Source organism: Rhopalosiphum padi, chromosome 3 (genome assembly GCF_020882245.1).
Source record: "Rhopalosiphum padi isolate XX-2018 chromosome 3, ASM2088224v1, whole genome shotgun sequence".
Lineage (NCBI taxonomy): Eukaryota > Metazoa > Arthropoda > Insecta > Hemiptera > Aphididae > Rhopalosiphum > Rhopalosiphum padi.
Window position 1 is genome coordinate 47,446,596 of NC_083599.1, and position 19,196 is coordinate 47,465,791.

Sequence of the window (19,196 nt, forward strand, 5' to 3'; positions counted from 1 at the left end):
TGGAAAATCGCAAGTAATATCATAACGGCACAGCACATGATACAATATTATGCGTCGTCGGTAAATCGCGCCCGCTAACCGCGAAATCCCGTATATTATTATCTCGGGTATACGATCGCGGTGACAACAACAATAATAATAATAATAATATATAAATTCTGTGTGCCCGTTCGTACTGCAAACAACCGCGTCTAGTTTTTGCGCAAATACGTGCGGATCGTCTGCAGTGCGTGTACGGCAAATTGCGAAACGTAGGTGCGTTTACGTGTCGTGTATTGTAATGATAATACGTAGTCATACGCACGGTACCTATACTGCAGTCGTAGGCGTTCCGGAAAAATGAATTAAGTCGCTTTTTCCGAATTATCGAGGAGAACGAATGAAAAAATTGTTTCGATTAAATTTTTGTAATCCGATCTTTTTTCCATCGCTTTTTTGTTTTCCAAAACTGCGCTACGTTTATTTCTGGAAAATTATAGATTTAAATTTTTATATAGCACCTGACTACGTAGATTATATGGTTTTCGCGGAAAGAATTAATACGAGACCTGCTGCGCGGTTATAGAGTGCTTACGGCATTTTAACAGGTATTCCCCTGCACTGACTGCAGCACTTGATGCTTATAATATAATATCCACATATTATAATATCTCCAACCACTTCGCGGACCACTGGCCCTGAGCGATACGTGTTACCGTGTCTGTCTTAGCAGAAACCAAAACGCCGGTAAAAATGATAAACGAAATAAATTAATAAATGTATATATAATACAATATTATGTGTTGTACTTGCATGGTCTATGGGAACAGTTGAGTAATACAAGCCGTTTTCAAGAGTGCAAAGACCTTGCGCGAGCGCGCGCAGCATAGACGGATATCATGGTATAATATTATAATATTATTATATCGTAGTGAATGTGCTGCATTTAGTATCACTGCAGTACGAAAGGTAGGTAGGTAGGTATAGGTTATATTGCGAATAAATAATATTAACCAAGAGGTGTATTATAGTCGGGCATGATGGTGTAACGTCACGTAGGTATATACGTATTATATCTGTTAAATAATAATCGGGCGCGTTGTCTTTGTGCAGCGCGATATCATTATTATATACCTAGGTAGTAGGTGCGCATTTTCAGACAACGGGTCGAAGAAAAAAAAAATTATTTTATTTAGGCGACGGCGCTCGTGCGGTTTCGTCGGTATAACGCTCATTATATCACACGGTGCCCTACGAAAGTGTACCTGTACGGTATACGGAATAAAATATACTTGTGTATTATATATATATATATACATATAATAAAATATGTATGAAAAAAATACACACGCCCATTAACCTAATAACACATTCATCGACTGAAACACAGTGACAGTGTACGAGAGACACATAGATAATCGTATAATATTATAATAATTAATAAAATATAGCATAATATATATATATATATACAATAATATAATAATAATATGGTACTAAACTTAATTATTATTAAAACGATCCCAGTGCCGAAACAAGGGTTCATCCAATTTATTTTGTTTATTGAGTAAAACAAAATTTTGACTTTTAGTGGCTTCAAGCGTTGTATAATTATTCAATTTATTTATTTTTCAAATAAAATGGGCAAGTAAAATACGCAATGTAAATAATAATATTAATCAACAATTTGTGGTAGTATAATAGGAAAAGACAGCAGATATACACACACACACACACACACACACACACACACACAAGGTGATGTATTTAAGTACGCTTACCCCATTTTTATGCTTAAATGATGCATATATTCAAATTCTGGTTTTTGGAATTTTTAAACGTAATTAAAGACGATATTTACGAGTACTTAGATTTTTCACAACAAGAATCCTGTAGCGATACCAACTTTGGTTTTTCAAATGAGAACATATATATTTTAGAGAAAAATGTGAATCAGGTAATTTTTCTGAAAATGTTGACGTATTGTAATCGAAATTTGAACGAAAACTTCCGGAGATATTCTACTTTAAATACTTAGGAATAAGGATAATATAGTCTATTATACATATTTCCTTTGCTTTGAAAATTGTCAGGTGCAATATTAATCCATAAACATTTAGTACTATTACTACTTATTAAAGTAGTAATTATTAACGAATATTTTATATTGCATACCGAATTATAATTATCGAGCTCGTATCCATTTACAAAGTATTTAGTATAATAGACTATATTATTATCCTTATTCCTTAGTATTTAAAGTAAAATATCTCCGGAAGTTTTCGTTCAAATTTCGATTACAGTACGTCAAAGTTTTCAGAAAAATTACCTTATTCAGATTTTTCTTTAAAAACTATATGTTCTCATTTGAACAAACAACATAAAAAGATTTAAAATGAAAATAACTATACAAATTATGATTATGTATAACTTATCATTTAAATAAGTGAATCGCCCCTTGAATAATAAAACAGTGTTGCCACATAAAAATAATTGTTAAATTAGAAATTTTACAGCCCTAGAACACGGATATACATACTTTAATATTCAATACTCTAAAAAATAGACTAACGTGTAGAGTTCCTATACCGAATATAATGAAATAAGGTTTAAGTAGTGGGGTGTTCGTGTGGATTTAATAATAATATTATGAATTATGTGCGAGATAGGTGTACACGAAATATTGATACATTTGAATGTATCATATAAACATGTTTTAAACAAAATTATAAAATACATTTTATTATAATTCATAATAACATATTATACAATAACATTATAGTATTAACTGCTTTTGGCCATTTGTGTTTTAGGTGTCGACGCCGAGACGGCATACACGAGAAACGATTTCAAGGCGCTAAAAGGGGACGTGGGTCTCAGAAAGCAGGTGAAGTTGACGAAGAACATGCTGGGATACTGCACGCCGATCGTTTTGGAGTCGAACGGTTTGTCGATTGAACTACCGATAGTGTTATGCGCGCAAACATTTTATAAAAATATATATGTACGTCCCGCAAAGAATTTACCGTTTTAAAATTGTCGCGCTGACAATAATGGTACGAGCTGCGGCGTGTCATCTATTGTTACACTACAACACTTTAAATAAGTAAATCCTCGGCGGGGTACACTATATGTACATGTTATACGTCATATATTCATATATGCGATCGATGTCTTTAAAATATACAGCGTTCAGTCCCACTATGTTTGTCCTCGTCATATATACATATTCTGTACAGACGATCGCCTACTGAATATATATATATGATATACGAGTCGCTCTACCCTCCTCCCGCTTAGACTTTAAGACTTACCCAACTGTTTGAATACTTAATGGAAATTAGCCATTCGACTTTTAAAATATTTCCATAAATCAGCAATCGATAAATTAACTATTTACGTGTCACAGAGAGCTGCACGAAGACACGCCATACTTATTTATTTTATTATTATTGAGTTTAAGTATAAGCTGTATAAACCGTTAACTTCTATCAAATATAATAATAATTTTAACTAAGATACAGTGATAATAATCAAAAAAAAATATCATACTTTAAAAATATATTATATTGACACGGTGCACAAACGTTGTGTAAAACATAGTATATACAGAGTGATTCGTTCATTGCTTACTTCCTTTTTTCTTCAACAATATAGTCATTCATTATCTGATTTTTTTTTTTTAATTTTCAAACACACCAAAATAACAAAATTTAAAAATTCTTGAAATTTTTTTGTACTACTTAAGAAGTGTCCTGTAAAAATACAAATTTATGTTTTTCAAATAAGTGCTCCCATTTTCCACCATTTAGCAAATAATTTTCATGAAAATGTTAAAAAAGCCTTAAGAACTTGAAAATATAATCTTTAAATATAAGTATTTAAAAATCTCAAAACTCAGAATTCGAATAAAATCGTTATTAAATGAGAAATAGGGGTTTGTAGTAGTCTTAATGATAAACTCTGTATAATTTATAATATTCCTATCATACCACATACTTATTGTATGTATTCGCATCGATTTCGATTGGGTTTAGCAAATTGATAATGACATAATGTTTCAGTAATTAGTATTCTTAATGATAATATTATGATCATACGCAGGTTCGTTGTTCACGTCGAAAAAAATGGAAACCGACAACTTGAATTTAGTGAAAAAATTTTTGCAAGTTTTCGCTAAAAGGATTGCCAAGACAGCGCCGGCGCCGAAATGTCAGACGTGCGAATGCAACTCGGACGATAATGGAATTAGCCACATGGACTGTTATCCTTGTTCGTACCCTACGGCCGCTAACATCGAATACGTAAGCAATAAATAAAACACTGTAAACACTTACTAACAAACGCACTATGCCTATATATATAGTGCAACAGTTCCCGTGTATCATATTTATTATTACTATATATTATGTACAATAATAATAATATTGTTGTATTATAGGTATAATACAATAATAAATTATAATAATATCATAGGCATTGTAATATTGTAATGAACCGAACAAATCCTTGATTTCTGCAGAACGGTTACAACATATTATTATAACAAATGCATTGTAAGTAGGTATACAATATATAAATATATGAGTAAACGATAACAATATTCCGTCTTCGTTCTGGAACGCGTTCATATACGGTCGCGGTGCGCGCGCGTGTGCCCGAACCGGTGGTTGAAAACAATAACGACAAGTACCCATTGTGATATTTTATGATTATACCACTGCAGAAGTTCCCAAACGTATTTTAGTTCTAGTGTACGACTATATACCCATTTCCCGGCATAGAAAAATGTTTGGGGCGTAAAAGTTTGGTCACTGGCTCGTGAATCGTGATACCTATACATATTATATATTTATAATTTATATTGAAATGTACTGAACCGCATTTATGTAATTTCGATGTTTTAAAATTGTTAGAACAACTCGTGTGAGATCTTGGGTCGTATTTCTAAGCCTTAAAATTACATTCCTTGTGCAATTTTTTACTACAATTTAATTTACATATTTTATTGATTTTATGTGATTTCGTTTCACAAAAAAAAAAAATAAAAAAAAAAACCAAAATTGATTTTCACAAAACTGGTATCGCGTAAATATTCTGGGTTTTCCATGATTTTATTTTTTCCGATTCTTTGAAAAAGTACTGTGCATTTTTCCCAGAGTACAAATTAAATCAAATCAACTTTAAAAGTTCACTCTGAAAGTTGATTAAAATTTTACTGATCCAAAAGCCAAAAGGCGATGACATACGTAAAAATATAAATTGAATAAAAACACATTTGATTCAATACACCACCACTCAGAATCTAAAACGAAATAGGTAGAATATTGGATTTACTCGCATTATAATTTATAGTCATTATTTTACAATAGGAATGTATACAATACACTCTTATAACGGACTAACTTTTCAATTAAATTACGCCATATTATGTTCTATTTATTGTACATTATATTTCAGTATATTGTACATATATAATATAAACTATATATTAATGATATTACACAATAACGTAAAACGACATTAATCATTATTAGCGATAACAAACGTCATGTCGTTGTTAGAGAAGTCCGTTCGTGGAAAATTGACGGATTGCGTAAGCCCCCCCGATAATCTGATACAGCGTGGGTTTTCAAACACCCCTGCTGTCAGCAAACGAATCGTAAATCCAAAAATTAAATTACTTACTATTTTGTTTCCTAGAATGGATCTATGAGAAAATATCTAATTAAAAAAAATAATAATAATTGCTTATAGGTATTATATAGGTACTATACAAGGTGATTTACCAAAGATGAGTTTTATGTGAGAGATAAAAATAACCAAAATTCATTTTTATATATAGATTAAATTGGAGAATTAAATTTGGCATAAAAAACATGTGACCTGAAATACTAGATCGTCTAGATCTAATTTATATTTTATCTATAACTATTATTATAGTTATTATTATAACTACCTAGTAGTAGGTATTTTAAAAAAAATATTCTTATAAAAATAATGCTTCTTATTTAAAAAAAAAAATAAGACTCTATAGGGCAGTTTTTGAATGACACAAAAAATATGAAATATTTAGAAATACCAAAAATCAGAATTTAAACAAATGCATAATTATTTATTAACGGATACTTTAAAAGAGGAGAGTATGTTTGATGAACTCTTCCTGTATAGTATTAATATATTGTTATAGTGTATTTATTATAATATACTATAAAACGTATGTTTAGTTATATTAGTTTTATTAAAAATTTAAAAACCATATTTACACTGTTACACTTATTAATAGTTTAAAATTAAGTATTCCTAATACAATTATAACAATTTCAGTTGCATTAAACTAAATTCCATAAAAATATCATGTGTGTTATTATAGTATTAAAATATTTACAATATTGAATATGATAACTAAGGCTCTGAAGTTTAATAACCTATAAACAACATTAAATAATGGCTTGACAAATCTACCACGAATGTTCTTTTTCTAGAAGCAGAATACTTATCAGAGATTAGGATTTATATAAATCAAATTTTGAACTAGCAGTTTATTAATTGTAATTATTTAAAGTTTAAAAGAAAAATTTAACTTATCAAAAATCAATTATTCTGTACATATCCAATCTCTACAAGGCACTGCTATAGTGGAATCGGTCTTGATGGATAATCAAAATTAAATTATAATTGTACTAAATTGAAATTTTCTGAAAAATATTCTGTGTATGAATAAAAAAAATAACAATATATATTGCTTCGACGTATAATAATAATTGCCCTCCGCATAGAAACTGAAACATGTGCAGCCACCGTCGCCACCGTTTATGGGCCAAACGAGTGTGATATACTGATATAGTGATATGTTTATACAATTGATATTTCTAAAATACTATATAGGTACTAACTATTCCGAAGTTTTAATTTTTTTTTATTATACTTTTTACATAATATTTTGATACATTTTCAAGACATTTTTGAATTTTTTTTCATGGTTATTACTTTTTAAATTTTTAAATGAATGACAGTATATATTTTTAATTGCATAACCTGAAGTAGAATATTTTTCTAAGTATTTCAATACATATACAAGTCAAAAAAATAAACACGAAGCACTTAATGAGTTATACTTTATATTAATATTTAAACTGTAGAACTCCGCAATATGTTAGTGTGCTACTCTATTCGTCTAAACTTTGAATTTTTATAATTAACTACTTGTTTGAAATTCATTACAATTTTTGTATCGCCGTTCTCAAATAGATTTTCTGCTCTGGAAAATGAAATAAAAAATGTGCTCTGTCGAATTATCGAAAAAAATGTTATATATTTATATATATATATATATGTAACATTTTTTTCAATAATTTTATTTTGGAAGACATCGGGCTATGTAAAAATAATATTTAAAATAACAAAAATAAAAACTTTTCGAAATCATGAACGTATATACGCTTGAACGGGCTACACTGTATTATATTATTATTATTATAGCGACGACGTGAACAAACCGGCGGTCGACTCGTAAAATATGTATAATACGTTCGCTACCTAACTACCTATAATAATACTGCGACTGCTACGATATTATATTTTATATATTATTTTCAAGGCGAATACCATAATATAATAATATAATGTTACAGTAACAGATTTCCTACCTTCCTGGTGGTACCTATAGTGTATCTATTCACAATATCATTATATACCTAGTATATCTGCGCTGTGCAGGTCTCTTGTTCGTCCGGGAAGTGTTTTTTCGACGTGTGATCACAGCACGCACACACACACACACACGCTCGACCGGTTGCATAACAAATTATTTATTATAACTATATTATTATGTTGTATTATAGACAAGTGTGCGTTTGTTTGTATGTATGCGTGCGAGTGCGTATGCGCATAAAAATATAATCGTCATCACACGACATATTATAATATAGAACTTCACAATAACAGTGTTATCGTTATCGTCATTGTTTTAACGCCGTGATAATATTATAATAGTATTAAGTTACACGAATATTATAATACTGTCGACGTGTGACATGTACATTTAGACGGAGACGGAGGAGAACAAGGACTCTATATGGAGGGGTAGTGGGTTGTGGGTAGCGTTCCACGGGAATGGAGCGCCGCGCCGTCTCTACGGCGTTGGTTCCATAATAATTATTATCATATTATTTGACTGATATAATATTATACCATCTACGGTTTTCGACATGTTCAGCTTATTTTTGATTTTTTTTCCACCACGCGTCAAATTACTCTTAACGATAGACTATCGTAGTTGGAAATTCAATATTATTCACAAAATACTGTTATCGATATAACTATAAATGGTTACGAAAATCACGATTATAATACGAAACGTTTTAATGGCACATTTAGGATTTAGTTGGACTATCAAAAATTAATTATAACAAATCACAATAATTGAAATGAAAATATATGATAATAATTAAAATATACAAATAATGGTTATATAATATCAAGTAAATATATTCTAACCGATTGGATGTGTAATATTGGGAATACAAATATTCGATTTTATAAGAATGTATTTAAATCTATCAAATACTTTTTGCCTACGCACAAAACAACATAATATAATAATATGTATAATATCATCAATATATATGTTAATACGGGAAGTTAAATTAATAATACATTTGTATTAAAATAAACACATCACCTTAATTTGGTTAAAATAAAGAAACCGAAAAAAATTTCTTTTCAGTATGTTTTACAGCTTGTTAAAAATTAATTATAAATAATAATACTAAAACGTACGTAAATGGTTTAAAAAAAAAATAAGTTAATAACTAACATTATTAGTTGCTAGAATAAGTGTGGGCAGCCAATGCCAAGACGCATCTATTATTGCCCACCGTGGATAGTAGTTTCTATCGTAATATTTTGTGTTGTGACTTGTGAACGGATACGATAAAAGGAGCAAATGTCGAATAAAATAGCAATATAACTAAAAGTCCGACAAGAGTATTTTTTTTTGATTACTAATCATTTCACTTTATATAATATAGTTAATTAAATCTCGTATTCCAATATATACGCTGCAGTACTAACGTTTTCCCGTCTACACAGTCTTATTGTGTGGTCATGGGGTGAATTTTATTTTAAAGAACCAATACGGCTGACGCAGTATTTTAATATATGTGTGTATTTGTTTTTTTTTCACAGGGTTTCAACGACGATTTTATTCCGCCAAATGTTTTATCATACGATTCCGGCAACGGATTCTACTACGACGATCACAACGTTAATTAACCGCCGACATAACGCCGTATGACACTATATTTATTTTGCTATGTTATAATGTATACATCACATGAAATGCGTCGCTCTCTAAATATTTTCAAGATTTTATTTTCATTATATTATTATTACCCTACCTATTATATTATTATATTATACACTATATTATTGCATATTTTACACTGTATCTTCTTTTGTCGCTTCGCATTTCATTCGTTAATAAATTATTGATTGCTATATATTTTATCGTTAAATTATTGATGAGTTGATATTATCTTTATTCCACAGAATCACGCCCTATATTAAATGTTTACACACTATGATGTATATTGTAGTATATTATATTTACATAGATGATACATAAAATAGCTCGGCCGGTAAAAAATATAATATATTACGACACTAAATCTCCGTATACCCATTCAAATAGTGAACTGTTAATAATCAATAGTACTTGAATATTATAATATACTCATACATTGTATAGGATCTTATTACTTACTCAATACTACTAAAAACTACAACGTTGGTCTGTTCATCACTTTTGTATTATTTAATATTTTCACTAGTTATAAACTGATAACTATTACTTAAGTTAAAGGTAGTTACCCGCTAATTATTTGGTATTTCGTATAAAATATATAAAATGTTCAGTTTAAATACCTAAACGACTTAAAAATGAGATACAATATATTCCACATAAGTTGTTCATAAAGCAATTTATTGATATCGAAAAGTCATGACGTTTACAGTTTTATTTGATAAGCGTTCGAACTGTCCGCCTCCTTCACTCAGAATAATATTTTATATACAATGATGTAATGCATTTTATTTTATTTTATCCTACTACGCGACAGAAATAAGTTCTCCGTTTTTTTTTTTTTTTTTTTTTTAAATAACAGTAATAAGTGATTCCATTTCACGCAATTAGTCCATTTTTCAATTAAACTATTTTTTTAGTAATAAGCTACATAATGACTATACATAAATATTTTATACAACATTTTTAAAGTAAGGTTAGGAATGTGTATATTTACAAAGGAAAAAAGGCTACAATTATTTTTGTATTCGTTTTTTGGGGCTTTTAAGGGGGCTAAATAGTAAGCATCCCTACGTTCCCCGATTTCCATTAATAAATCATTGATACCAACGACCCATATGGCAATACACTAAAATATTTAAACATTTGAGAATTATACCATTTATAACTATATAAGAATAATTCAAATGGAATTGTATTCAGGAGCTACTATATTAATTTTAGTATAAAAATCCCAAATTTTCATCATGTGTGATCAAACACCAGCTTCATAAAATACAAATCGGTAATTCGTTTATAACTTAAATATCATACGAGTCGATTGCTTTGCACTTTAAAATCTCACCTTAATCGTCGTATCAAAGCGTTATGAATAAGTATAACAATTTTATTGTATTCAAAAAAAACAAAAACATATCTCGAAGAAAAAACGATTTAAACACTATATAATCCTATTACACTGCTTAATATATTTTGGGTAAATCATTAAATCGGTGTGACTGTGGGTCATATTATCAGTTAAGTATATGTTCGTATAATATTATTATGACAGTGCTTGGGCAACCTATTGGCTATTTTATATTACTAACTCCAACATTTTACGATCAATATCACGCGACCTCACTCGCACACAAATGATTTTAAATATTCTTGATTAAAATTAATTTTTGGCAACTCCCAACTGCGATTTCCGGACTACAAGTTTTCGCACCACTGCATTATGCAACATATTAGCACTGAGTATAATGAGCATATATTATACTTAAAATGATATTATATTTGAGTACTTAATTTATATAAGTAATTAATAAGACGTAATTATATTATGAAGATGTTTACAAATAATTTATCATTGATGTAATGTGCGCGTAACATGTGTGGCGAAGAACGAAGAACGGTTGACTTTAAGTCGGAAATTTACACAATATTTGTGAGTTGATTTGAAAAAAATAAATGTCAAAAATACTGTTGAAGAAAAAATAAAACATGACCAACATCTAATAATGATGGACTAAAGAATTCTTCTCCCAAGAACTCAAACCGTAGGTTAAAATTCGATGTTTTCTATCGTAATAAAGTTTTTCGATAGCGAAATATTCTTATTTATTTTTTCTGACATATGTCTGTTTACGCTTTTTTTGGTTAAGAGAAATTCACTAAAAGTTGCATATTTATTGAGCGACTTTTTTATTATATTTACAACTAACAGGCACACATCTGTAATTTTTCTTTCAAAATATTATTTTCATTAGTTAAGCTTTAACTACGGTGGTTAAATTTAAGAAAAGTTAACGTGCTACACATTAGTGAACCTAAATTGAAAAAAAAAGTTAATCAGTCCAAAAGTTGATATAAAATATAGTGCATAGATACCTAATTTTTAATATACGGATTTTATTGGATACATTTTAGATAAAATTTGTACCATCAAAACACTAAAATTATTTAAATATGGCAGTTATAAATTGGTGAGCTGAGTATACTTATTCAACTTGTGGGCATTACATTGTTTTATCGCCGTGTGCAGGATAGATTTTAAATTACAAGGTGTTTAATATATTGAAATATAATAATATATTTTATGGATTTTGTTTAATCAATGGTGAAATTTTTCTGAATTGGACACATCAATATGATTCTGAATATTAACATTTTTTTGTGATTATTTACTTAGTTCTTAGACTATTTAAAATGTTGCAAAATAGAAATACTATTTAGTATTTCGTACTTTTTATCGTCCTAAAAAACAATTAGTCATATTATAACGGTGCTATTGATGTAATTCTAGTTCAAAGAGCTTATAATTATTAAATTATATTATGCTAATGCTGCAGCAGTAGATCCCTGCAGTATTACAGTAAAATCAAACATAATGATATTAATAGTACTACGATAATGAAAATATTGCAGAGTTCAATCAGCTGTTCATTTAGTTTGGAGCACATCTATATCGTCACTGTAATGAGTGTACAAATTTGACAAAGAAAAATGTCTGATACAAGTGATGGATCAGCATTAATTTTTAATATGATAACTTAATAAAATTATACATCATCTCAATGTTATTATTACTATTATAATTATTATTTTCACTATTCGGCAGATTGTTCTTATTTTCCAAAAATATCACATACACGTTTAAATTAATGTTTATGTCTCATATAAGTAATAAGTCAATAGATAAAATTGCATTATACAATATATAAATAATAATAAATATAATTAACAACAATAATAAAGAAAAAGTCTCTATATAATGATTACATTTTTTTAAATTACCACAGAAAAATAATTAAAATGCATAAAGAAAAAAATTTCGTTTTAATATTCGATATCAATAACCTTGATAATCTACCAATATCATAATTTAAACTTCAAACAATTATACAAAAACAAAATGGGCCATATAGTTTTGGTATTTTTAAATTTATGTAAGAAATACTTACGAGGAACTTTTTATTACATTTTCAAGACCGTGATATAAAAATTGAAAATTTTATGAATTAAGAGGACGCCATACCCGCTTGTATTGTCTCTGTCTTACTAACGTACATCATAACAAATTTTCGTTCAGCAGAATACATTTTGTGACGTTTGCTTTAATATTAGAGTAAATTTACCTATTATCAAATTTAAAGGTAAGAATATTATCTAGAAAATGACATATGCTTTTAATGATATTATTATTTTAAAGTGAGTTATAGCTATGTAAAATATAACAACTTTAAAATGTTCATAACTCACTTTAAAATGATAATATCAATGAAATCATATGTCATTGTCTAGATAATATTCTTACCTATAAATTTGATAATAGGTAAATTTACTCTAATATTAAATCTAACGTCACAAAATGTATTCTGCTGAACGAAAATTTGTTATGATGTACTTTAGTAAGACAGAGACAACGAAATAGTTTGCAAATAAAAAAAAAAATTCACATCATCTGTATTGGTACTAAAACCGATATAATCTTTACGTCTATCAAAAAAAAAAAAACCAAAAAAAAAAAAATTAATAATATTGTTTTAAACTAGTATTTATAGATTTAATAACGATTTTCGTACACCGGCGTACAGTCTCGTACGATATTTAAGTTTTCATTGTACATTATTCCAACTGTAAAATAATAATAAAAAAAATAATAATTTAATAATGTTTTCCGTATGAATTTGAAATTGTATTGATTTCCCCAGTATATTACATTTTCTAGAGTGGTGTTTATCTTGATAATTTTGTTGTATAAACAGAGAGTTTATTCGCAGAACTGAAAATGTTATTAATTTTGACAAAACCTTATACATTTCTAAATCGTCTCGATAGAAATAATATTTTTGTTTTCATTTATTTCAATTGAATAAACAAGACGTTTTTTCGTTGAACTCGGTATTTCATTAATTTTGTCTAGACGTGGCTTTTCTCGGATCTCGAAAGGGGAAAAAAAATGTTTAAATTTCGTTGATCAATATTCTATACATTCGTAATGATTTTCGCGTTCGACGGGGTCGCGCATCGTGGCTTCAGCAGTGTTATTGTAAACGAACGACGGCGTAACAACCCCGCCGTACTCCGAAAACTATTATTTAACAGAGTTTACGGTGTAAAAATGATTTGTGCGTCTAATTGCACTTTCAGAATAATTTCAATCAAAACCATTACTCAATGCAGTCATATAATTTAATAGGTACTTATACTTGCACGAATACATAATTTACTGTAGAACATTAAACAACAATGGTATTGCATAATGGCGATCAGTTTATCGAGACAATAATATAATATATATATATTTAATAATAATATGAGAAAAACAAATTTTTGACATTTCCGCAAAATGTGTGTCTCACTGAATTGGATATAAATATTATGAGTGTAGTTGCAGTCGAGTTGTCGAAAAAAAAATCATTTTATAAATGTCCAGTCTATTATTCACTGCACTGTAGACAATTTCAATTTATAACACGACGTGTATTATAAACTTAGAAGCTGTGTTGTAGCTTATAACTATAAAGTGTTTTTAATAATTTATTATCAGTGCTATTGTGTTATATACACATATTATTCATTAGTCATTAAATATTCACAAATTGAAAACAGCACCATAAGACATAAGTAATAATATAAAGACTGAATTTAAATGTTTCAATAAATACAGAAATAAGCTTAAAAATGTTTGAATGTAAGTATTATAAAATATAAACAAAACAAAAAAAAAAGTTAAATATATTAAGTTTGGAAAATGTTAATTTAAACCATAATTATAAAAAAGTTTCTTACAATAATATATTCTTGATAAAAAATGTAATTAAATATATATATATATATATATATATATATATATATTATATATACAAATTTAATGATATTTATTGCTTAAAGTATTATACAAAGAACCAAAATAAACAAGTATATATAGTTCCATACAAATATGAAAATTAAAAAAATGTCAACATTTGAAATGATTTTTTTAAACTGTTGTGCTTTGCAACATCGTCATTTAATCTAGATAGAATAATAATAATTTATGTTTACGAGTATTATACAATTTCAAAGATAATTAAGAAATACCCGACGTACAACTTATTACTAAATAAGCGAGTATTAAATATTTACATTGCAATAATAATATAGTTTTCAAAATTATTATTGAATGTAAAGTTTTGTCGGTTATCTACTAATTAAGTTTTAAACTTCAGAAAAGTTCTTTCGACATTTACCTAGTCTATCGATATAGGTCGTCTTCGAACATATTGTTCTGTTAAGATACTTGAAATAATTTCCTATGTTTGCAGTCGTTTTGTTTTGTTTTTTTTATTTTTATTTTATTAAAGTAGTTATTCATATTTTTATATTAACATTCAATGGAACGATGAATTTATTGGCATTACAATGGTGTGTGGTCTTTTTTTGTTTTTGTTTTTTTTTCTTATAATTAAAGAAAAATAAATTCTATTAAATTTCTATTAAACTTTTTAAATTAAAAAAAAATGACAAATACTATGATTTATCAAACCTTGTACATACATAGTTGAGTCTTCGACAAATTGATTACCTATGACAAAATACAAATTATTTGAAATATACATTTGTTTTAATAATATTATTAATCTAGAGGTATTTAATAATATTATAAAAATGTACAATTTAGATTTTAAATGGCAAGTTTGCCCCAGAGGTCTGAAAATATCAGAGCTCTAGACAAATGTCTAAAGTGAACTATACGTAATTATTAATCTACGTCTAAACTAACCTGAATTGTAATAATTGTCACCCTCATTACCGCAGAATAATAAACCAGCTTTATCTGGCAGTAGCAGTGACATAATTATGTCATCAACCCCAAGATTATTGGAATTGACCAACAAAGTTATATAATGAGTTAGTATTATTATTATTTATTAATAAATATTACAGTTAAATTACTTTTTGATGTAACATGTATCAATAAAAGGTAAGGGACTATTCTCGGGAAATTTCAAGGTAATATAAAATTGTCTTAAGATTTCAATGAAATGAGCTTTCAACGGCGAACAAAAATAATCTTATAATTGTTTGAAAATACTAAAAATTGCTCGATAGTTATCGCTCAAATTGAAAACGAACGATTTCTTAAATTAGTCTTTTATAATTTTATTTTTTGACGCAGAACAAAGCCATATATTTCACTCTACCCAGTCTATACATCGAAAAAAATCGATAACCGTATTGAGTTGAAAGTCGTAGCTGTGTCAAAAGTGCATTATTTATTAAATTTTTTAAATTCAATGGCTCATCGTTGTGAAGTTACATAACTGTATATTATTTCCGAAAAAAATGTATTTTATTTCGTTGCAGTTATGTTAAATATTTAATAAATATTATAATATGTAACTGTATACTACAATATTTTTTCGTTTGTAGTTTTGATGTATTGGAATTTCCTCTCTGCGTAGAGTGTGTATATATGTGTCGGTAGTATATTTTGTACTAATGACGTAGAGATGGTCAAATCGTTCGTATATGACAGAGGAATGAAAATGTTCGGTACCCCAAAATTGTATCGTGTTACACTGATGATTGATGGCTACGGTTATGATCGCAACCCAGCCACTACGGGCCGACGAAAGTATGTGGATTTATATTAGTGTTTATACACCGGCATCCACACTCCCGTCCCGGACTTGTAAATATCAAAAAAATATGCAATAACTTGTATTTTAAATAGAAAAAAATAAGACATTTTTTTTAATAAAATTCAAAAATATTAACGTAAGTATAATTATTACTGTTATGTATATATTTTTGAATGGGTGTTTTTAAAACATTTTTGTTTATATTATGATAAAAATTAACCTACGACTTTTAAGTAAAAACAACATATGAAATATGCTGGTAATAAATCATTGCTGGAATAGACTATAAAAAATAACACGGCAATAAGCAACAGTTTAATAATAAAATATACACTTAACTCACAATCCCAATAATATTATATAGGCAATAAACACAAATAGGTGGGTAATAAATGTATATTATAATATTATGTACCTAATGTTAAAAACTGTTTTCACTGTTTTGAGTTTTTCTCAAGAAAAAGTGAAATAAATATAAGTAAATACAATATATGACTTCCTATTTAACTTAAGGTTACCCATAGAATTTGAAGAAATTACAGGACGTTTAAATAAAACACAAGGCATTTATATTGTGTTTTAATTATTATCCGTCTAAAGATATTTTTACTGGTGAATATTATACATTTTATTAATTTTGTTAAGGTGACAAATATTAGTATACATTTTTTTTCGTTGTGTATATGACAAAAATAAAAATATAATTTTATCAGATCATTGATAAAATATCAAACACAGGTTTACATTTTTGGAAATATTTTTCACGCCTATGTTTTAAAAAATAGACAATATGATATATTATCCAATTGTATAAATACATATACATACAAAAAGGTATAAAAATACCTTTTTTTTAACGGGTACCGGTTATCAAAATATTAAAATCAAAATGTACCTGATTATTTATATATTATATTATAATAATATTATGTAGCATGTACATTTTAGATTCTGAGTGAGTATAAAGTGGCGAATGTATTGATTTTACAATGATACGTTTTTCTTCTTCTGTCAACAATCAAAATTTTTTTATGTACGATATAATTTAATTTAATTATTTTTGAACTGATTTTAGACATTTGATATTTTCTATAAATACCGATCAAAAAATGTCCGCTGTGTCAATATCCTTAATAATTTAATAAAAAATTTCTCATATTATATTATAAGTTATTATTATTTTTAAATATAAATTTTAAAGATACACAGACGTGATTTTTTTTTATACATAACGATTTAGGAACTTAATTTTTTATAAAACTACGAAAATTGGAAAATATGAAAATAAATTTATAATTTAAAAAAGCTAGCTAAGTATTATAGATGTGTTAAATATTAATTCAATGATATATCATTGTATACAAAAATCAATTCTTAGCGGAAACGGTTAGAATAAATTTTTAGTGAACATTTCAAGTTCCATTGTTATTATTTATTTATTATTATTATTATTTTTTTGAAATACAATAAAATATCAATAATTGTTTAAATAGGATTTATTATTTTACGGGTGAATATACGGCTTTCCGGTAGAAACATTTCTTCATATTATATAGGTTGAAAAACTAATAAATAATCTTATTGTATTAAATTTTTAATTCTTTGGTATAAAAATAAAAATTCTTTTGAATTTCTAATTTATAACTACAAATATATTACATTTTTCGTGATCTTTACGAATTTTGTCAAAATTCTAACTTTAAACGCTTATAAAAAATATTTTTGATTGAGAAATTAACAACTTTTAATATGAGCTTTGTATTAAATGTTTAATCATTTAATCAACAAAAACTAAAATAAATTTTACTATACGTCAATAAATAGCTCAAAAATAGTAGAAATATATTTTAAATTAATTGTATTGTAATTAAAACCGATTTCAAATGGGTTTTTCATTTTTGAGTAACAACAAAATAACATTGAAATTGGATCTGCATAAAAATTGCCGTTTTTCCTTGATCTACTTTTTTTTGTTTTTCCGATTATAAAAATAAGTAGGTATAGGTACTGGAAATTAATTAAGTTTGACCTTCGTTACTTAAAAATACCGGAAACTTCATCCATCGTACCAAGTAGATCCAATTTTATACCAGAAACTCCTTCCAAAGTTAAAAAGCGAAGCATTTTTAATGCTCCAACAGGTAACGACAGACAGAAAAAACAACTTGTACATCACTGTGAAATCAATACGTTCATAGCTACGCTCAAAAATCTAAAACGGACTATTTATTTTCGGTAAAAACGATTGCAGTCGCTCAAAGAATCACCGCCCTGCAATGCCATTAATTTCTCAGATCTTTTTTCTAAGACAGTTGCACATTGTTCGATTTCCGGGTTATACTTCGTTTGCCCGTTTATCTTGCGTCAAATTATCGCATAATATTAACGTCAGAATATATTTAACAATAACATTGAACTGAAGAGAATGAGGAATTTCCAAAAGCTCATGTTGTTCACTAACTTTCAGCTTAATATTTGAAGTTTGTAATATTCAACAATATATATATATGCGTATTATAATCGTGACTGTTATTTAAAATCGAATTGAATAATCAAATATTGAAATTTATATTTAATTTTACATATTATAATAATATGTGCTTGCCTATACTTACAACAATATTATTGTATAAATTATAAAAATTATTGAATTTTCAAGTCAGTGAGTTTGCACGTGTAAACATAGTACGATGAACGGTGGCTATATATATATATACACATTATATAGCTGTTGTAGGTCCGTAGTGGTGTAACACAATCATATTCTAAAATATAGGTAGCTTACATATGAACACTTTGCA

The 19,196-nt window shown here is 27.6% G+C and overlaps 1 protein-coding gene and 1 long non-coding RNA gene across 2 annotated transcripts in view; one reads left to right on the forward strand and one right to left on the reverse strand.

The window, feature by feature from the left end:
- Positions 1–9,484, forward strand: part of LOC132927772 (uncharacterized) — a 104,079-nt gene extending 94,595 nt beyond the window's left edge. Inside the window, exons 73-75 of the mRNA XM_060992365.1 lie at positions 2,793–2,924; positions 4,084–4,283; positions 9,169–9,484. Coding sequence (XP_060848348.1) covers positions 2,793–2,924; positions 4,084–4,283; positions 9,169–9,255 — 419 coding nt within the window. The 3' untranslated portion in view covers positions 9,256–9,484. The remainder of the gene's footprint in view (positions 1–2,792; positions 2,925–4,083; positions 4,284–9,168) is intronic.
- LOC132927773 (uncharacterized) overlaps positions 1–19,196 on the reverse strand; it is a 37,389-nt gene that overhangs the window by 15,643 nt on the left and 2,550 nt on the right. The gene's annotated exons all lie outside the window — the stretch shown is intronic.